This window comes from Neomonachus schauinslandi, chromosome 7 (assembly GCF_002201575.2).
Source record: "Neomonachus schauinslandi chromosome 7, ASM220157v2, whole genome shotgun sequence".
In the NCBI taxonomy this organism is placed as follows: Eukaryota; Metazoa; Chordata; class Mammalia; order Carnivora; family Phocidae; genus Neomonachus; species Neomonachus schauinslandi.
In genome coordinates, this window is record NC_058409.1 from 66,639,897 (window position 1) to 66,662,842 (window position 22,946).

General features: G+C 36.2%; 1 protein-coding gene across 1 annotated transcript in view; it reads left to right on the forward strand.

Moving 5' to 3' along the window:
- The window catches only part of ADGRV1 (adhesion G protein-coupled receptor V1), a 521,249-nt gene that overhangs the window by 110,045 nt on the left and 388,258 nt on the right, over nucleotides 1-22,946 (forward strand). The window contains exons 29-38 of the mRNA XM_044916755.1: nucleotides 1,498-1,713; nucleotides 3,173-3,388; nucleotides 4,065-4,309; nucleotides 5,567-5,748; nucleotides 6,560-7,371; nucleotides 10,037-10,246; nucleotides 15,897-16,027; nucleotides 17,266-17,365; nucleotides 18,208-18,387; nucleotides 19,162-19,325. Of these exons, the coding sequence (XP_044772690.1) occupies nucleotides 1,498-1,713; nucleotides 3,173-3,388; nucleotides 4,065-4,309; nucleotides 5,567-5,748; nucleotides 6,560-7,371; nucleotides 10,037-10,246; nucleotides 15,897-16,027; nucleotides 17,266-17,365; nucleotides 18,208-18,387; nucleotides 19,162-19,325 (2,456 nt within the window). The remainder of the gene's footprint in view (nucleotides 1-1,497; nucleotides 1,714-3,172; nucleotides 3,389-4,064; nucleotides 4,310-5,566; nucleotides 5,749-6,559; nucleotides 7,372-10,036; nucleotides 10,247-15,896; nucleotides 16,028-17,265; nucleotides 17,366-18,207; nucleotides 18,388-19,161; nucleotides 19,326-22,946) is intronic.

The window sequence follows — 22,946 nt, forward strand, 5'->3', positions numbered from 1 at the left end:
ACACACACACACACACACACACACACACACACACACACACACACACAGAGGAATATTATGCAGCCATCAAAAGGAATGAAATCTTGCCATTTGCAACGACGTGGATGGAACTGGAGGGTATTATGCTGAGCGAAATAAGTAGTCAGAGAAACATGTATCATATGACCTCACTGATAGAGGAATTCTTAATCTCAGGAAACAAACTGAGTGTTGCTGGAGTGGTGGGGGGTGGGAGGGATGGGGTGGCTGGTGATAGACATTGGGGAGGGTATGTGCTATGGTGAGTGCTGTGAATTGTGTAAGACTGTTGAATCACAGACCTGTACCTCTGAAACAAATAATACATTATATGTTAAAAAAAAAAAAAAGAAGAAGAAGAAGATAGCAGGAAGGGAAAAATGAAGGGGGGGCAGATCGGAGGGGGAAGACGAACCATGAGAGACTATGGACTCTGAGAAACAAACTGAGAGTTCTAGAGGGGAGGGGGCGGGGGGATGGATTAGCCTGGTGATAGGTATTAAAGAGGGCACGTATTGAATGGAGCACTGGGTGTTATACGCAAACAATGAATCATGGAACACTACAAAAACTAATGATGTAATGTATGGTGATTAACATAACATAATAAAAAAAAAAAGGTCGCTTTTTATGTTGTTTTCACAAGGGTGCTGGTTGGAATTGAACCTAGAAAATAATTTAGGGAGAGTTTGTGGAAGGTCCTAAATGCCTTCAAAACAAGCTTTGCTGTCTCTAAAATCAGTGGAAAGTGAGAAGAGAGCCTTGAAGTATTGAGCACACTTTATTGTATCAGCATTGGGGATGGGGCGCCTGGGTGGCTCAGTTGGTTAAGTATCAGCATTGGGGTAGCATTGAGTCTGGCTTTACATTCTGGACAAGGCAGTTGAATGACTGTTAACTAAGATGGGAAAAAGGAATGGGTTTGTGAGCAAGGACAGGGAAACAGAGAGGCAGTAATTTAATTACAGTATAATGATTTGCTGCTGGTCTTTGAGGACACAAAGCTTAATGACTTTCCTACCCAATTTTGTAACTGAAATGCTGTTTTTTAAAAATTTTATGTCCTGCTGGTAACTAATTAGAAGAGCATAATCCTGTAGGTGTCATCATTATCTGTGTAATATTATGTAAAGTGATGATTATTTACACCGTAATCATTTTTTGCCTTTTAACAAATTTCCAGTACTTATTAAAATATTCCTGTAGGATAACTATTCCTTTGCTAAAGATTCTATAATAACAATCTCTCTAGAATGTAAAGCTACAAGAGAGTAGGGACTTCCTGTTTAATTTGTTTTTGTTTCCTCCGTGTCTAGATTAGTGCTGGTCCATAGTAGTCAGTACATGTTTTTTGATAGAGATAGTAGAAAAAAACACCAAATGAGGATCCCATTTGGCTGATGGAATCTTGCTGAGGTTTCCTGATGACTTTTGGCCGGTTGGTAGAATTTTGATACATTAGCTTTTCTTGTCTTTCAGTTCCAAATTCTCCACGCCTCGGGCCTAAGGTAGAAACTATTGCTCACCTAATCATCATTGCCAATGATGATGCATTTGGAACTCTTCAGCTCTCAGCACCAATTGTTCGAGTAGCAGAAAATCATGTCGGACCCATTATCAATGTGACTAGAGCAGGAGGATCATTCGCAGATGTTTCTGTGAAGTTTAAAGCCGTGCCAATAACTGCAGTTGCGGGTGAGAAAAGACATCCAAGGGGCAGTGAAGTGTTTTGGAGGGAAATTACATCCTTAATTAACAAAAGCCACTTACAGATGTAGCTAGAAATATCTACCAGAAAGCAATAATTGTCTTGCATCTTTTAAAAGGCATAAATGTAGAGCTTTTATCATGTATTTATGACACTGATTTTGTAGTTTTTGAAAAATATTAGCAAAACTGTATATCAATTTTAAAGTTAAAATGACCAAAATATGCACAAACCAATGAAAAGTAAACTAGGGAAAGTATTGTTAGGCTTTCTCTGTGTGTACTTTTTAGTTATTTGAAAGGGATTCATGTGTAAATGATCCCAAGGAATGCAGGATAAAATGTGCAGCCACATGGTTGCAGTGCTTGGCAACAGTCTTGCCTCTCAACCCATTTATCTTGCTTGTTTATTTATTTATGAAGAATGTGGATGAGGCAATGGCTAGCATTAACTATTCTATGTAAGCAAAATGATTTCACTGCCAAATGCAAACATTAGGAGACTGCCTTTTTTATTGGTGCAGTTACAGCATCTAGAGGGAGATCTGCCCGAGAGCTATTCAATTAGAATCTTTCTAGCATGCACTTGAAGGAAAATGAGTGTGAATGGATAGGATAACACGCTTGATATTTTGAAATAAATGATATTTGTTTGAAAAGATAATAAACGAGGCTCACCTGTTCCCTTAGTTGGGGGGGGTTGGTGTACGTGTGTGCGTGCATGCATGCAGGGTGGGTAGCCTAGAGGAATGTCTGACTGTCTGTAGGGGGCCCTACACATTGCCTAACAGTGGGGATGAATCAGTGTTCTCAGAAATAAGCCCTTAGGCATCATAAGAAGACTCTCTCCTTTCCCTTCCCACTGTTTGACCAGAAACAAAGCTGCTGCTAACCTGAGCAGTATGCAGTAGCAGCTTTTAATCCAATTTTTTAGGAAAGCCCATAGTTTCCAGCAATAACATTGATGATGCTGACATGCCTGTATCTGTACAACAGTATAACGTATCTTTCTAGTGAGGTAGGATTTTAGTTCTGTTCTTTGTTTTAAAAGATTGTGCACATTTTCTTTCTCTTTTGTAGATAAGGGGTTATCTTGTGGTAATGGATGACTCTATATTTTTGTGTATGTCCATATCTATATCATAGCTATATCATCTATGTCTGTACATGACAAATAGAAGATATTATGTATACATCTTTCTAAAAATGAAAGGATAAACTTGAACACCCTTTGGAGGTCTGTTTCATTATTTTTTGATCTCAAACCTATTTTTTCTGAGAAGAGAGGTAAAATCTTTTTGTTTAGAATATATGTAGTCAGTATCCTCACGAAAGCTTTACAAGTATATCTATGGAATTTGATAGATCATAGTATTTTACTAGTGTATGGCATGTTTATTATCACATTTGGGAATAAGTTTTAGCATTTTGATTTTTATCTTTATAGGTGAAGATTATAGCATAGCTTCATCAGATGTGGTCTTGCTAGAAGGGGAAACCAGTAAATCTGTGCCAATATATATCATTAATGACATCTACCCTGAACTGGAAGAATCTTTTCTTGTGCAGTTGCTGAATGAAACAACGGGAGGAGCCAAACTAGGGGCATTAACAGAGGCGATCATCATTATTGAGGCCTCTGATGACCCCTATGGATTATTTGGTAACCAAACTAGTTTGTGTCTTTAACTTGTTGATATAGATCATACATTTCTTCATTTTTAGAGACTTAGAATTAATTTGATAATGTTTCCCTTTTTAACCGGCTGTTACCGATATATGGGATATCTATGCACCCTACCTAGTAGTGGTTAGTGGTTATTAAAAAAAGATATCAACGTCTTAGCATAAATACGGAAGGGACAAACTTTTAGGTTTGTAAGTCAGATCTGGCTTCTAGATGTGTTTTGTGAATCTTAGACAATTCTTTCAAAAATTAGTTTACATCAATTTACACAAAAATCTGGATTTCTGGGCTTTCTTGATTAGCAGGAAATCTGGGAACATTGAACCTGCATAGCATCAGTCGTGGGAGCAAAATAGCAGCAGACTCTTTGGACCAGGCTTGCACTGTGCAGTTAGCTACAGAACTCACTAGACCTACTTCCCCCATGACTGCTACATGCCTGACTGCTGTAGAATGTGGAATGCCTGATTCTCAGTTTGTGATTTCTGCTTCTGTCATAATGAATAATAATGTGGAAATCTTGGCAGGCCTGACCGTTTATCACAGCACGTTACTCTGATTTTGGGGGACTTAGCTATTTATATTTAGACTGCGTAAGGGAGAAAACAATCCGCTATTTTGTATTTGAAATTAACTTTGTTCTGCCCTTCAGGTTTTCAGATTACTAAACTTATTGTAGAGGAACCTGAGTTTAACTCAGTGAAGGTAAACCTGCCAGTAATTCGAAATTCTGGGACACTCGGCAATGTTACTGTTCAGTGGGTCGCCACCATTAATGGACAGCTTGCTACTGGTGACCTGCGAGTTGTCTCAGGTAATGTGACCTTTGCCCCTGGGGAAACCATTCAAACCTTGTTGTTAGAGGTCCTGGCTGACGACGTTCCGGAGATTGAAGAGGTGAGAGGAATGGCCTAGTATAGAATGACACTGTAAATCATACCTTGTCTTATAGTGACTAGAACAGATGGCTGTTGTTGTGGCATTTATAGAGAATGTCAAGTTAATTATTTCTGCAAGAATTTTCAAAATATGGTAGTGTAAAAGTGATTTTTACAGATAAACAAAAACAAGAATATTCTAGAAAAAGGTCTGGTCCATATTGCAGTTCACGAGTGTTGATTTTTTGTATAGTTATGTTATATTTTCCCACATTTTCGTTAAATGATTAAATCTATATCTTTAGATATTTAACATGTATATTTATACATTTTTCCATATAAACTCTTCATTTGTTTGTATCCAGACTCCCTCTTAGCTTGAGTGTGGGCCAGTCGATCTTAATTAAATTTAGATTTTGATTTTCTACTTATTCACTTACTTATTCTTCAGTAGTTTTGAAAATTTACTATATGACAAATACCATGCTAGACACATCTGCCTGATACTTATTTTTCATGGTGAGGAAGCTAGGTGGCAAATAAAAATAGTCTCAACAGGAAAGTTGATTCATTACTAACATATATTAACTGAAGATAATTTTACATTATGAAATTCAAGTATTATGAAAACCTAGGTGTCATTAAGTTACTTTTAATAGCATTTATGCTTTAATAATATCAGGTTTTCATAGAAGGGAAGTCCATAACATTTCATTTGAATGTTAATTGTGTTTTTCAGTTCTAAAATATTAGATATTAGTTAATATATATAAAACATTTCTCTTTCCTTCTCTCTAAATTTAGGTGGCATTATGATATGATGTCTTTTGTTTTAAATTTTGTCAGAGAATTTCCATTTAAGATAATGTGGGAAATAAAGCATAATAGATTAGCTACTTAGGAAACGTACATGCAATATTTTCCCTAAATAAAAAAATGTATAGAATGGACATAAAAATGTATCATTGAAATGGTAACTATAAACAAGGATCTTAAAATAGATTTTATAAGATTATATACCTAAATATTAAGGAATTTAAATGGCCTGTTTGTTATGTATAATTGTGCTTCACTATTAAAAGTCAGTAATGTATTATTCCGTTACATGTTGGATTTGTAAATGTAATGGGGGAGTTCCTTTGAGTCCATTCATATTACATTATATTTTGTCCTTGTCTTTGTATGGATTATATGTTTGATTGTCCCCCACCTGCATCATTGTTATTTTAATTTCAGAACTGGGATTTTGTTAAGGAAATTCTCACTGTATTTTTAGGTTATCCAAGTACAACTAACTGATGCCTCTGGTGGAGGTACTATTGGGTTAGATCGAGTGGCAAATATTGTTATTCCTGCCAATGATAATCCTTATGGTACAGTAGCCTTTGTTCAGTCGGTTTATCACGTTCAAGAGCCTCTGGAGCGAAGTTCCTGTGCTAACATAACTGTTAGGCGAAGGTATATGAAATAATGGCTTGCATCTGTGGGGGGATGGGTATTGTGGGTAGTGGGAAATGACCTCTTGTGCAATTAAATAATTTCGGTTTGGTGGTTGTTATATAATGTAAATTCTTTTGTAGGTTTGGTAATTTGTTAATTGAATTATGCCTATTAATATGAAGAGCCCAATATATTTATCATACGTATTATTAGTGAAATAGATTAAATACATTATACATCATCGGGCTTTCTAACCGCAGAAAATTATTGCTTTAGTCTATGATTTGTTTGAATTAGAACTTAAATACAACTAGCTTCCAAATTAAAGAATATTCAGACACTGTATGATGTGGGAGGTTTTCAAGTTGTTTTTTCTCCGTGAGTGTGTGAGGCAGTGTAAAGTTCACCGAACTCCTTCAGAAATAGAAAATAAGGGGTCTTGGGAATTTGTGGCAAGTAATTACATTTTCTTAAAATGCACTCATGCTATTATCATTATTACCTTGTTTCAGTGAAATCTGGCAATGAAAATTCATTTTCTAATTCTGTTTGATAATTGTGAAATGGATATAATTTGCATATCTTGCAGTGTATCTTTATAGCTTTGTTTAGAATAACTATTGCTTAATTGAAAACTAGCAAGATTCCCTTGCATGAGAAAATAAAATGTTGAAAGACAAATATAATTAAGAAACATGGTTGTGTTTGTACTATTACTTCATATACTTAAAAAAAAGTGAACACTGCAGTCAGTATTTTCCTTTTCTATGTAACCCACAGATTGCTTTGAGTGCTTAACCTGTCTTTTAATTGTCACTCCACGTTTTAGCGGAGGGCACTTTGGTCGGCTGTTGTTGTTCTACAGTACTTCTGATATTGATGCAGTGGCTCTTGCAGTCGGGGAAGGTCAAGATTTACTGTCCTACTATGAATCGCCAATTCAAGGGGTGCCTGACCCACTATGGAGAACTTGGGTGAATGTCTCTGCCACGAAGGAACCCCAGTATACCTGTGCCACTTTGTGTCTCAGAGAACACGCGTGCTCAGCATTCTCTTTTTTCAGTGCTTCTGAGGGCCCTCAGTGTTTTTGGATGACATCGTGGATCAGTCCAGTGGCTAACAACTCGGACTCCTGGACCTACAGGAAAAACATGACCAGGGTAGCGTCTCTGTTTAGTGGTCAGGCTGTGGCTGAGAGTGACTATGAGCCTGTGACAAGGCAGTGGGCCATAATGCTGGAGGGTGATGAATTTGCAAATCTCACAGTTTCTATTCTTCCCGATGATTTCCCAGAGATGGATGAGAGTTTTCTAATTTCTCTCCTTGAAGTTCACCTCATGAACATCACAGCCAGTTTTAAAAACCAACCAACCATAGGACAGCCAAATACTTCTACAGTTGTCATAGCATTAAATGGTGATGCCTTTGGAGTGTTCGTGATCTATAGCATTAGTCCCAATACCTCTGAAGATGGCTTATATGTCGAAGTTCAGGAGCAGCCCCAAACCACAGTGGAGCTGATGATCCACAGGACGGGGGGCAGCTTAGGTCAGGTGGCAGTCGAATGGCGTGTTGTTGGTGGAACTGCTACTGAAGGTTTAGATTTTATAGGTGCTGGAGATATTCTGACTTTTGCTGAAGGTAAGTGATGGTTCTAAATGGATTTTAGTTTCCCCTGGCAAAGTCATCGTAGTTAATTTTTATGATAATGTTCATAAGAATTCTTACTGTGTAGATTCTTTTTTTTTTTTTTTAGTATTTTATTTATTTATTTGACAGAGACACAGCGAGAGAGGGAACACAAGCAGGGGGAGTAAGAGAGGGAGAATCAGGCTTCCCGCTGAGCAGGGAGCCCTATGCGGGGCTCGATCCCAGGATCCTGGGATCATGACCTGAGCTGAAGGCAGACGCTTAACCGACTGAGCCACCCAGGCGCCCCTAGATTCTTGCTAATATATACAAGTGCAGTATGGTTTAAAAAAGAAGTTAGTTAGCTTGTTAATTGTTGATGCTTGACATACATAGGCTGATGTGTATCTTTTTTAGTTTATTAAAAAGAGAAGGTTTTCAGGGAATGTGTGGGTTTTATTCCTTTATAGTGTTGGCAATGCCTGTAAGGAAACAGAGGCAACTTAAGGCAAATTTTAATTTTGTAAGGGAAGTTACCCAAGTTCATACTATTTATACTTACAAATTATTTTCATTGAAGATTTATCCTGATTTGTCTAGTATATGTAAAAAAGCTTCCCAGTTAATACTCAGTTTCCTAGCTACTGATATGTCTTACCCATGAGAATCTTCAATGAAAATAATTTGTAAGTATAAGTAGTATGAACTTTGATGATTTCATTCATATTAAATGAAGTCTAGGGATAGATCAATTTATAATAATGTTCTTGGGCTTGAATGGGATAACTCCTGTAAATTTTCATGAATAATATAGTCATAGATAACTTGGCCCACAGATTAAAATTAGGGTCAGATTCACTGATTCTTTTTCAGGACTGGTTGAATCATCTAATATTTGGAAGTTTGGAAAGTTCATTTGTTTAAAATAATTATCTTTGGGTGGGGGAAAGTTATCTTTATTAAGATCATTGCTCAAATCCTGATTTGGGCAATTATGGATTCCATATGGTTTTTAGCATAGTGTTTTTCTTATTAAAAAAAATGTATACTTATAAAAACTTCATGATATCCCAAAAAATGAAGGAAGTGAGTGTTATTCACATCTTTTTTTGTTCAACTTTTTTAGCGTATACTATTTTGGGACCCCCCCCCAATTGGGGGTCATGATCATGATTCGTGTGTAGTATACTTTTTGAAATATCTAATAAGCATTATGTTTTAGAGTAAATTTTAAAAATAGTATATCACATTTCTATAATGGTTATTTCCTAGTAAATGATTTTGGTAATGATGGAATATGATATGCTTGGTGGAGCTGGCGGTACAGGTTGGTATTTGGTAACATTTCTCCTTATTTCAAAGGAAATAATGAAAATTTAATGAGGATGACTGGAGATGAAAATTTAAAGTTAGATTTTCCAGCAGCTTTAGTAACTACAAAGAAAGTTTTCATATAAAGTAATACCATTATAAAAATTAGTATTACCTTAAATTGTAACTTTAGCATCACAAAAATAGATTATATTTAATAGCTAACCTAGATTCTTAGATATCTATAGTCTCTTGAGACAGTCTTGATACTATGAATTGATGAAATGCAGCAGGGTCATGAGAGAACATGCATTCATATCCCCTTTCTCCTTTTTCCCACTTTTTCTCATCTCACCCTTTTGTCTTCTTTCCAAAAAGTGGCAAAGAATTAGGTGGAGGCTAATAGGCTGAACTGCAGAAGCCCTGTTGGGTTTAGGGGTGTTCACTGCTGTTCTATGTACTAGTGGGGTCCTAGACCAAATTAAAAAGTAGAATACTTGAGCCTTGTCACTGTCGCTCATCCCTTTGAATTCCTCTTCTGCCTCCTTCCTTCATTTGCCCACATCCTGGAAACTGGTATTTGATTCATCTAGTTGTCCAAAGACTCATCTCATTCAGGCCGGTTTTTTCACTCAGAATTTGCCATTCCTTTCCTGTTTGCCATTTTGACCACCATCCCTTAAGTGTTCCTGGTCTTTCAGGGAGGTATTGGCTTGATTACCTGAAAAAAATTATTCATAGGAATGCCAGAATGAGAATGAGACTCCATTCACCAAGAGAGAGAGCTGTTTCTCAACCAAACGTACCTTAGAAGTCCTTTCCTTAGCTGTGTCATTTTTCTAGGCTAAAGACCAGGAATAAAACTATGATTCTTTTCAATAATTCTACCCTTTAAATTTTTGCATAATTCAAAATGCCCTTCTTCACAATCTGTCCATATTATAAAATTTACAGTGTTTTATATGTGAAAGGATATACAGATTAACATATAGCATTTGCTTGTAGTTACACTAATATTGCTCATGATATTCATTTACATATTTTTACTTAACTTTTTATTATTTTTATTTTTTTTTAAGATTTTATTTATTTGACAGAGGGAGACACAGTGAGAGAGGGAACACAAGCAGAGGGAGTGGGAGAGGGAGAAGCAGGCCCTCCACTGAGCAGGGAGCCTGATGTGGGGCTCGATCCCAGGACCCTGGAATTGTGACCTGAGCTGAAGGCAGACGCTTAACAACTGAGCCACCCAAGCGCCCCTTTACTTAACTTTTTAAAGTGGAAGTAATTTTGGGCCTTTGTGGATTCTCTGTGTTGGTGATATTGTTACTTTGGTTTTTATTCCATTAATTTTTTTTTTTTATAGGTGAAACCAAAAAGACAGCTATCTTAGCCATTTTGGATGATTCCGAGCCAGAGGATGATGAAAGCATCATAGTTAGTCTGGTGTACACCGAAGGGGGAAGTAGAATTTTGCCCAGTTCCGACACCGTTAGAGTGAACATTTTGGCCAATGACAACGTGGCGGGAATTGTTAGCTTTCAGACAGCTTCCAGATCTGTCATAGGTCACGAAGGTGGGTTCCTTTTTTTGTTCAGCATATTCATTCTCTTTTCTATAGAGGTCATTTTTTGCTTATTCTTTTAAAGTTTCCAATGTTTTTTTTTTTAATATACTTTTATTATTGTGTAGAGCTGTGTATGTTAGTATGCCTGGAACTTAGCTGGGAAAGGGGTCTGTCATGAACTGTTTAAGTACTTAGGAGCCTTGCAGATTCTAGCTTGCTTCCTCCATTGGTGTGGTTTTAGGAACTTAGTCAAATTTGGGATGCTCAGTTTTCTCATTTGTTAAATGACAAGCAATATTACTTACTTCATAGATTTCTTAGTGAGGATTAATGAGGTAATGAATGTAAAGTGCTTATCACAGTTCCTAGCAAGTTTATATGTACTTAGTGGTAGTTGTTGATATTAAACAATAGAACATTGGGTTCTTGTTCAAAACAAGTAGTAATTTGTAGTTAGAGAATATTTTACCCTGGATTTTATATTGTGTGGATATGTTTTATGAATGAAGTGCCAAACTAGAAAAAAATTAGAAAAGTCCATTTTTTTCTTAAAAAATAAAAATTTTCTTGAATCTTAACATTTTACATCATATGTAGGATTTTGCATGTACAGGTTAATTTTTGCTTCAAACATTTTAGCAGTGTTTTTTTGTCTTTGAATAAGTCTGTTTGAGATAAAACTGGTATTTAGTAGCCTGTGTTTCACTATAGTCTGTGTTTAGAAATAAGAATAAATAACCATGCCTCAGAAAGAGAAGAAACAAAAAGGATATAGATCATGTATTTGGACTTCTATTTCACAGATGAGAAAACTGTGTTTAGCACAAAAAAGAGAAATAGAATTCCATAGAATTCTATACACAGAGAGTTTAGGTGACTTGACAAGGTCATCCAGCTCGTTAGTTGCTGTGCTTGAAGCTAAATATGTTTTAGTGTGCATTACCTTGTACTTCACTGTACTCCCAACTTGTGAGTTTATTTAACTTACCAATGCAAATGTCTGGGCTATTTTCCAACACTCTTTCTTTTTATCAGTGGTTCAGAATCTCATGTTGTCACAGCAATAGTGAGTAAAAACGACTAACACGTTGCTCTAAGTCCAATCTAAAGACAGATGAGCAACTTTAAAAAAATTATTTGTAATATAAGTAGAAGTCACTGTAGAAGTTAATGTTAATAATAATAATGACAACAACAATAACATTTGTTGAGTGTTTTCCGTATGCCAGACATTTCACATCCATTATTACACTTAATTTGAACAACAGTCCTATAAAGTGGGTATAATGGTATACATCTCATATTCTCATAAGGAGAGTGAATTTCTGAGAAATTAAGTAGCACACAGTTGTTCATAGTGGAGCTTAACCAAAGCCCACTATGTCCAAAGTCCATAATATAAGGAAATTTGTGAGAAGAAATTATGTTTTGCTTGAACTTAATCTGCTGTAGAACTCGACATTGCAGGAACTTTTGGCAAATATTTCAAGTGACTTGAGTTGGAAGAATAATGACTTTGAGTAACAATGTTTGTGTGAGAGAAGCAAACTAATGAGAAAACCTGACTCTATCTCATGTTAGAGGTGGAAATTAGGTTTTTAGAGATAATAGTTGAACTCAGGAGAATTAATAGGATCTTTGTGGATAGAGGAAGAAAAGCAAGGTGTCAAAGATGGAGCTGTGTGGAACATAAGGCTAAGGTGCTGGGAAAGGAAAAAGACCTTTTTGGAGAGAGAGAAGGCTCTGCCAGAGGTGGGAAGAGACCAAGATAAGAGTGTGTTTTCATTAATTATCGGAAAGAAAGTAATCACTGTGTCTCATGCTAACATGGGCAACCAGTGAGATTAGATTCCCAAATGGGCTGGAGGAGACAGTGGTAACTATAGAGGATTTTAAAGAATTTGGGATGGGAAGCAAGTATCTAAGAATGTAGAGGTCTTTGGGCAGTGCTCCTCAAAGTAGGGTCCTCAAGTCATTGCCCATCCACAGAGTGTTTGCTACCGATTTGTGCCAAGATAAGTTTAGAAGTTCAAATAAACCTTTCTAGAAACTTTTATAACATTTTTATTTTGCTGATATTCAGAAGCATTGTTTATGGGCTTATAATTTGTTTGTTTTATTTTATTTTTTTTGCAAAGAGGAAAAAGATTAGTAATTAAAGTAAATGGCCTAAATGTGTTATTGGTAAAAAAAAATGTGCATTAGCTTATTACTCTATGAGCATGGGTTTGGTACCGGAAATAAAACACTGAATTGCTTTTATTGCTTGCATGTGTGCTCCCTAGATTTTTCATATTTTCTAAATAAAAATTGGGGTGAATTTTTATTCCTTTTCTTACTTTCCTGTACCTTTATTCCTAAGTTTTTTCCTAGAGTCTAAATTTTCTTTTTTCAAAAACATTATGTTGAACCTCAACAATTCAGAATTTTGTGTGTATTTTTTATGTTACCACAAGCTTGCACAGAGAAATATGTACCAAGCATATTTGTTTACCAAAGTGAATTAATGAAAACTTCATGGTGATTCTTCAAGATAACTGCTAAACAAACATGGTAAAAAAAAAAATCATGCCATGTAGTTTTAAACAATGTTAACACTGCTTTTGGCCTAGTGTTGGTGTTTCATTTATGTGGTTAGATTTAAAATGTGGACCATGCTGAACTTCTGGCTCTAGAATACATTTTCAGTTCATGGGGAGGAATTGCCTTAGTGTTTAACAATGTACTGAATTCTGTAGAATTCTATTTCTCTTTTTTGTGCTAAAACAATTGGACAGATGCCCAGTGGTAAATACTACTTTCTTTCAAATGGAATGGGAAAATTTAAAAATATGGGACAATAGATTTTTACTGTGGTTGAAAACTATGTATAAATGTGCCCTTTATAAATCCATGTTAGATGTTTCACTCAGTCATCCACCTCAGCAACATCATAATCATGATGTCATAGTCAATGGATTTAAAAATCTGCCCTTTTAACAGAGACAACTTGAATCCTTTTTAGGCAAAAACTTGAACAAGAAATGCATTTCTTTCTAAAAATACAGAGCTCCTATATTAGAAACACTCAACTTTTTTCTTAATTGTTTATATTGATAGTTTGTGTTGCACACTATTCATATCCCTATAATTAGTTTAAATCATTTTCTGTCTATTGTAGAGGGCAGTTAATTTGTATGGCGTATGTATAGCATGCATACATGTATCTACTAAAATATATTTCCTGTGTTTTAATTTTCCATTATTATTACACACAGTGTAGTTGATGTTTGTCTTTTAGAAAAACTCTTGGTTTATTTTGGGAACAAGTAGACAAAATACTCAGGGTTATTAAAATACACTTTATGTTTATATTTCTTAATCTGCATTAGGCTAGGCCTAGATGCTATATGATAGATCATCTGTTTTAGAGTAAAAGTCCAACTTTTGGTGGACTCTGGATTTTATATGAAGATGGTCTTCCGGGTATGTTGTCAGACTCTTCTGTAGGTAAGGGCCCTATTTAGGCTTTCATCCTGGGCAAACGCAAGAAGATAGTGTAGCACCTAGTAAAATATTTATGTGAAAATTATAACCTACCCTCTGTAGGACGTTCCTTTTATCCTTTCCTTTATATTTAAAAGACTAAGCACTTGTTTCTCAGTTTTCCTTTTTCCTTTTTCTCAGTTTCTCCTTTTCTACAACTGTTTTTTGACTCCTCATCCAGGTAACTTTCTGGTAATTTTTCCCAGGAGACATTTTAAATGGATCTGGTTCCTGAGAGTCTGCCTTAACGAAGAAAGTCACTACCTCCATTCTGGTTATTTATTAGGAAAATTTTCACACTGTTCATGCTTTTTTCACATGATTTGCAATAGGCTTGGCTTACAAGATTGTATTTAAGGAATACTTTCTTTACCTTTTATTTATGTGTGCATTTGTGTGTGTGTGTACGTTCTATTTCAAATTGTGTTTCTTGCAATATTTTCTTGCAGGTTACTTGCATGGTAACTTGTTACATTTTTAAAGATGATATTGACTTTGAGGTATTAGACTTTGAGGATTTTACATGTAGTAAGTTTGTAGGAGGATTTTACTTTTTTTCTCTCCTTAGCATTTCATTTTTATTTTCACCTTTTAATTGTATATTATTCCCAAATCTCCATGTACAATCTTGCAGCCATTTTTTATTATTATGGTTATAGGTTCCCCTTCAACATGGATCTTTACTGACCTATGATTTGTTTTCTTGCCACTTGCATTCATAATGCATTTTTAGCACTTGATCAAACTTCTGTAATTTTCTTCTTGAAGTATTACTAAGTTTTGTGACTTAAAAAAATTTGAAAAACCATGACTCTTTAAACCTTTTTAAACCTCTGTCACCAGACCACACTGTAGGTGAAAGTGCTTAATTCCCCCAAGGCTCTCTTTATATCTCTCGGGAATAAACTCTTTGTTTAATACAAAGCTGCCCTATGAGAAATTCTGCAAGGTGTACAATAGAGGAACTCTAGGATTTCATAGTCGTGCCTCTGTTTGTTCATATGAATTATACAAGTAACACAAATTTTGGCAATTATGGCTGATTGTACAGGCTTTTAGTCACCCTGAGACAATCTGATTTCTAACTAGCAGTCCCTATATGGTAAAAAAAAAAAAAAATCCAAGACAGAGTCTACTACTGTAATGGCGATTAATTTTTTTTGTAATGAAACACTTAAAAAAATGTATACATTGAAGTGTCTGAGGAAATGTTATTTAAAAGTCTTTCTGATGCTTTGCCTTCTTATGTTTTCCACTCCCAAAATAATTCGTTGCACTAAAGTTAACGTATGCTAAAATTTAGTATGAAAATTTTGGTGTGTTGGCGCTACTTGGCATCGTGTAAGACTTTTGAATGGAGCGTATTTTCAGCAAGCTACGTGGCCATCAGCAATACTCCCTAGGAACTTACTTTCCACTTTCAGCGGTTTAAAAGAAATGATTGTCATGATTTTCTTCAATTTTACCAAGTATTATGTGAGGAGAAAAACCAGGAATGAAAAGTATAAAGTGTCTAAAATACCTCAATTACCCAGGAAGGAAAACTGTAACTTTGGTGAAGTTACAGAGGCTCATGTACAAATTTGACAACTTTCCTTTGTATTTCTTTTTATAAAACAAAATCATTGATGGTATATGTAAGTTACAATTTAAAGAAATGTGATTTTCAGGTATTTGCAAGCATTTTTATGCATGCATTGTGTAAAATCACATTGCATATCAGTGTAAGGAATTTGTGTCCTTTTGAGAAGTGAAAGAAGAATTTACTTGTGTTATTACTAGTTTTGACCATAAGGACTTTATTATTTTCTGTAATTTACAGAACATTTATGTTCTGATGCATGTTTTGGAGTGTATAAAAGTTTGTGTTTCCCATTTTAGCATGTGCTTTTGGTAAATTTTACATATTGAACTTCCTGAAGTTCTACTAAATGAAAGTATTTAAAAGTGGGATCCCTGTGTTAATAAACAATAAGCATGTATAAAGCTTCTGGAAAGTCCAAAACAGAACAGCCTTGTAATGTTCTTGGAAAAGGTGCTGTAATAGTTGCATGTTTGGGATTTGGGTTTTGTTGAATTCAAATGTTGTTTATTTTCCATTAAACATTTATCAATCTGTACATTTCATTTGCAGGAGAAATTTTGCAATTCCATGTGGTAAGAACACCCCCTGGTCGAGGAAATGTTTCTGTTAGCTGGAAAATTATTGGGCAAAATCTAGAACTCAATTTTGCTAACTCTACTGGACAACTCTTTTTTCCTGAGGTAATACCACAAAGAAAAGATTTAACACAAATATGTAGAGAAGACAGTATATTTTGAAGAAAATGGGAAAACTCTGTGTAAAACAACATTTAACAGAGAGTGATGGGAGAGCTTGTTTAGAAAGCTAGAGGAAGAACATTACTCAGAGAAGTTCTAAGACTTAAAAAGTGGGTTTTTTTTTTTTCCTATGTACATGGCAGATCTTCTTGAAGGAAACAGCAAATGTCAACTTTGTATTTGAGCCAAGTTCTCTTGCTCCTCTCCTGGCCTCCCACTTTTGGTGTCCACTGTGTCGTTCCAAACATGATGGGTAGTGCTTGTCCTTCTCTCTTAACTCCTCACTGTCTTGAAACTTTACATGCAAGAGGATAGCAAATATAGCTCTAAAAACAAATATCTTTTTATGTCCTGTTCACACTATATTTTTGAGGTGCCATTTAGAAGCTCTTTCTGATAGTTTGAAAGAAGGCAATTGGTGGGAAATAACTTTATAAGAGCATTTCTTGGATAGGAAATCAGCACCATTTAATCCATCTTCATCCCCTTTCCACACTCACTCAATATGAATTCTTGTTTGATAATGCATTCCATATTCTTTTTCCTTCTCATTTCCACTCCCTTAATATTAAGCTAACCCCCATGACTTTCTGCCTTGAGTAACTACACGGCCTCCTAGTACCTGCTTTTCTGCAACACGGCCTTCTTTTTCACCACTGCCGTAGAAATCCCCCCAATGTATTGCTTTGTCTTAAATTTTCAGTAGTGCTACATCGTATATTGGATAAGATCTACATTCATTAGCTCAGCATTCAAGATCCTCCACAATTAGCCCCTGTCTACTTTATGCCTAGTTTCCCATGAGTCAGTAGTTTTTTTTTTTTTAAAGATTTTATTTATTCATTTGAGACACAGAGATACAGAGAGAGAGAGAGAGAGAAAGCACGAGCAGGGAGAGAGGCAGAGGGAGAGGGAGAAGCAGGCTCCTCGCTGAGCCAGGAGCCCAATGTGGGGCTCGATCCCAGGACCCCGAGATCATGACCTGAGCCAAAGGCAGACGCTTAACCATCTGAGCCACCCAGGCGCCCGAGTCAGTGGTTTTTATTTTTTATTTTTTAAGCCACAGGATGCTTGCTTAAATGTAAATGTATTTGGATGCACAATTTATAAATCTAATAAAAGCAGGAAGTATTTTGTATTCGGTGACAATAGAAGGATGAATTTCTTTCTGTTTCTCATAGGGGTCATTGAATAAGACAGTATTTGTGCATTTGTTGGATGATAACATTCCTGAGGAGAAAGAAGTATACCAAGTCATTCTGTATGATGTCAGGACACAAGGTAATTCAAAATTCAATTTATATTTCTTTCTAGTGTATTATTCTTTTTGGAAAAAAATAATTCTTGCCATCTCTATATTTAACAACTAGATGCATACTAATTAAAAAGTATTACTTTACTTTTTTTTTTAAGATTTTATTTATTTATTTGACAGAGAGAGACACAGCGAGAGAGGGAACACAAGCAGAGGGAGTGGGAGAGGGAGAAGCAGGCTTCCCGTGGAGCAGGGAGCCCGATGTGGGGCTCGATCCCAGGACTTGGGACCATGACCTGAGCCAAAGGCAGACGCTTAACGACTGAGCCACCCAGCACCCCTACTTTACTTTTTTTAAAGTGTAACTTTAAATATTGTCTGTCCCATAAAAATGTTAGATCTAAAAATAATCAGCTCCAAATGGGAACACTTCTCTTTGTGGACTCAGGAAAAACCTTTAAAACTTTTAATATTTTCTTATGGAATAAAATACATTTCCAAGGGAGGAATTTTTCTGTGATTAATTTATATTAGCAGACTAATTTGGATTTAGACCATTTATATAGATAATTCAAATCTAATCACTTTGAGCAAATTATCTGGGTACTTTCTTCAGTGTCTCCTCAATGTCTACAATTCAGAAGACCATTATAGTAAATAATAAAGATAATATGTCAAGTGAAAAATTTTATAATTTACTATCTAGAAAAAGAAAACTAATATGTAGGTTCTGTTTGTCAACCTGAAGATTTCTGTTAGAGTGAATGAAATAGAACACTGTATGGGTACTTCAGTATGTTTCAGAGAGTGGATCTAGAAGTTAATGCCAAATCGCTGTTAGATTTCTTGTGATCCCTGGTGTTTTTAGGAGTCCTACCAGCAGGAATTGCTCTGCTTGATGCTCAAGGATATGCAGCTGTCCTGACTGTGGAAGCCAGTGATGAGCCACATGGAGTTTTAAGTTTTGCTCTTTCGTCAAGATTTGTTTTGCTGCAAGAGGCCAACATAACAATTCAGCTTTTCATCAACAGAGAATTCGGATCTCTAGGTTTGTGTTACTCTAGAGTGAATGGGGTTTCTAGGCAGGTTCTTTTTTAATATTCTGCTTGTGTGAACGAAAGCCATTGCTAACACAAATCAGAGACAGGAAAAGAAATTTAATATTTGTTAATTCAGAACAGGACTTTATAACTTCTTTATTTTTGAAGTTTATTTATTTATTTATTTTAGTAATCTCTACACCCAGTGTGAGGCTCAGACCCACAATCCCGAGATCAAGAGTCCCAAGCTCTTCTGATAGAGCCAGCCAGGTGCCCCTAACTTCTTTATTTCTGAAAGATTGAAGTAATTATATATCCCCACAGAAATGCGGTGTAACAATCATAAAATTTCAGCAGTGTATAATAATAGGCTTGCTCTGGGTCTGCTACCATATGTTGGGTTTGGCCAAGGGTGGCCCTACTCCAGATGTCTCTCATTCTTCTCCTGGGATCATTGGAGGCCAAAGAAAGTGAGCAAAAGCATGCCAGGCCTCTTGAGGTCTAGGCTTAGAACTAACACATAATCACTTTTACTCTGTACTCACAGCCAAAACAAGTCACAGCCACACTCCAAGTCGAGAGGCAGTGCAGTATACCTTGCCCACAGTGGGACATCACTGAGCCACTACATGGTAAAGGCCAAGGATATAGAAAGAAGTAAGGAATTGGGGCCAACAGTACAAAGCTACTGCAGGAGTTAGGAAAGTAAAAAGGCTAATGCTGTGATAATCATTTTAAAAGTTTAAATAATTATAAAATCTTTTATCATCCAATTCAATTAGGAGCCATTAATGTTACATATAGCACAGTTCCTGGAATGCTGAGTCTACAGAACCAAACAGAAGGAAACCTAGCTGAGCCAGGTGTTGACTTTGTCTCGGTAGTTGGGTTTCTGATTTTAGAGGAAGGGGAAACAGCAGCCGCCATCAACATTACTATACTTGAGGTAAAACTCTTTATTTTGCTATTATTATATTAAACCTGAATAGCCACAAAGAAGGTAGAAATTGATGGAATATTCTGGTGCCTTTAAATCAGCTTATTTCTTTTTTAGGATTCATATATTTGTTTATTTATTTATTTATTTTTATTCTTATGTTAATCCCCATACATTACATCATTAGTTTTTGATGTAGTGTTCCATGATTCATTGTTTGTGCATAACACCCAGTGCTCCATGCAGAACGTGCCCTTTTTAATACCCATCACCAGGCTAACCCATCCTCCCACCCCCCTCCCCTCTAGAACCCTCAGTTTGTTTTTCAGAGTCCATCGTCTCTCATGGTTCGTCTATCCCTCCGATTTCCCCCGCTTCATTCTTCCCCTCCTGCTACCTTCTTCTTCTTCTTTTTTTTTTTTCTTAACATATATTGCATTATTTGTTTCAGAGGTACAGATCTGAGATTCAGCAGTCTTGAAGCTTATTTCTTTTGGTGATTTTTTTTAAAACCACACAGGGGTTTCTGTTCTTGTCTGAATAGGCTGGTCTGCTGTTGTGTATTTTATTATAGAAACAATGGAATATTACTCAGCCATCAGAAAGGATGAATACCCAACTTTTACATCAACATGGATGGGACTGGAGGAGATTATGCTAAGTGAAATAAGTCAAGCAGAGAAAGTCAATTATCATATGGTTTCACTTATTTGTGGAACATAAAGAATAACATGGAGGACATTAGGAGAAAGAAGGGAAAAGTGAAGGGAAGGAAATCAGAGGGAGAGATGAACCATGAGCGACTATGGACTCTGAGAAACAAACAGGGTTTTAGAGGGGAGGTAGGGGGATGGGTTAGCCTGGTGATGGATGTTAAGGAGGGCACGTACTGCATGGAGCACTGGGTGTTATACGAAAACGGTGGATCATGGATCACAACATCAAAAACCAATGATGTATGGTGACTAACATAACATACTAAAATTTAAAAAAAAAGAAACATCTTATGATAGAGAGAATTTCCTTAGGGCAGTCCCCTTTAAGATAGGCATTGGCCTGAGAGATTCCGGGGGAGCATTTTGATTATTCCAAAGGATTCATTGGGCCAGCAAATCCATGTAGGTCAGCATTTTAGTTGTTAGGACTGGTTAAATTAGAGACAGTGAGAAACTCACTAGAGGCTGTTGGCATAAAATGTGATTACGGCCAAGCTTAAAGTTATCATTGGTGGCTGAAATTGCATTTTAAATGATTTTTCATATTGTGAAACCTCATGCTGTTTCGGGACTCAGTGTTTCTGCTACCTGAATACGTTTCCAAGAGGTTTATGAAAATGGTATGTATGGAGAGGGTAGGAAATGGTGTATGTGGTGGGTGGGAGGGAAGAGAATAAATATTGCTTTAGAAAAATGTTCAATTACTATGTATTTTGGGGGTTCTATTTTTGAAAAGCTTTTATTTTCTCAGAGGCTTTTTACTTTTACAAAATTATAAGTAGTGCAAACCATCCACCATATTAGTAACTCTTATTTTTTTTGATTACCATTGCATGATGACCTAATACAATAGTATGAGAACTCCAGAGCCTGTAAGAGGTAATATTTAGCATATGACATAGAACACACGATTTGATAAATAAAACTTTAAACCAAGTCTTCTTTCAAATATATGATCTATTAATATAACTGAATGTAAATAAATGGATTATTACTTAGATATGATAGTTTTTAAAACAGAAACTATGTAGCCAACCCTTCTTTTCTTTCCAGAGTCTAGTTTTATGAACACAGGGTTTCCACTTTCCCTTTTTTTCTCCTTAGGTCTTTGTAGCCTTTTCTGTTCCTTGAGTAGCATGAGATTAAGAGACTGCAGGCCTATATATACAGAAATCAGCGAGGCCTGGGTTGGCGGCGGGGGGGGGGGGGGGGGGGTCAGTGATGGGGGGTTGTTGCATGAGAGTGAGGAGCAGTGGGGATGGGTGGGGGACTGTCCCTTTTACATCCCTGATTCTGTAACTTCCTTTGGGGTATATATTATAGAAGATAGTTTAGAGACTGTTTCCTATTTTTTCACGTGGAAATACATCTCCATTAAATAAAATGAATAAAGGGGCACCTGGGTGGCTCAGTCGGTTAAGCATCTGCCTTCGGCTCAGGTCATGATCTCAGGGTCCTGGGATCGAGCCCTGAGTCGGGCTCCCTGCTTGGCGGGAAGCCTGCTTCTCCCTCTCCCGCTCCCCCTCCTTGTTCTCTCTCTCTCTCTCTCTCTCTTTCAAATAAAGAAATAAAATCTTTAAAAAATAAAGTAAAATAAAATGAATAAAATAAAATGTATGTACTGACATTATACACACACGCATATACACACACACACACATTGGGTTTTTATGTAAATATTGTTGGCTGTCTGGTCACAGTTGACATGGGTTTTGCTAGTCCTCAAGTTTTGAACACCTGCCTTATTTTCAGTGCTGTTATGGGCCCTAGTGATTAATAGTAATTGTGTATTAAAATTAACCATCACAAATAGCTATCACTTTTTAAAAAAGATTTTATTTATTTATTCGAGAGAGACAGAGAATGAGAGAGAGAGAGAGAGAACAATCAGGGGGAAGGGCAGAGGGAGAGGGATAAGCAACTTCCCCTGCTGGGCGGGAGGCCTGCCACAGGGCTCGATCCCAGGACGCTGAGATCATGACCGAGCTGAAGGCAGACGCTCCACCAACTGAGCCACCCAGGCGCCCCTAGCTATCCTTTTTAAGGACTCTTTCTAGGCCAGGTGCTGCATACTTACTATTTTTAATCATTATTATAATTCCCAAAGTAGCTATTATTTCCTCCGTTATAAAGATGGGGGAAGTGAGGCTTTTAAGTTGAAGTAACTCATTTAAAGTTACAAAATTTGGTGTTAGGTCTTCTTGACTGCGAAGCCTGTATTTTTTTCAGGGTATTCTATTCTACATTCCAATCATTGGATAGTAAGGTAATTTAAAATCTTTTGCTCCCTTTATATTTAAAATAGATTAGTATATTTATGTGATTGGTTTATATAATGTGTTAGTCTAGGAAGAAATGATATGTTAGCAGTTTTATGTGGTTCAACCTAATAACTTATCATACAGCCAGGTATAAGTTTATACTTTTAATGTCAGATTTATTGAAGTATAATTAACAAATACTGCATGGTGTCACTTGTATGTAGAATCTAAAAAATACATAAAATGGTAAGATATTTAAAATGTATATTATGGTGGTGATTTGATATATGTATACATTGTGAAAGGGATTCCCCCTGTCTGTTTAATTGACACATTCATCACCTCACATATGTATCTTTTTGTGTGTGTGAAAATATTTAAGTTCTATTCTCCTAGCAAATTTCAATTATATAATACAGTGTTGTCAACTCTTGTTACTATGTTTTACATGAGATCCTCAGACCTTATTTATCTTATAGCTGAATTTGCACTCCTTTACCAACCCTTCCTTGTTCCCCCTCCCCCCAGTCCCTGGCCCTGGCAACCAGTTTTCTACTCTCTGTTTCTGAGTTTTAACTAACTTGCTTTTCTTTCTTTCTTTCTTTCTTTCTTTCTTTCTTTCTTTCTTTCTTTCTTTCTTTCTTTCTTTCTTT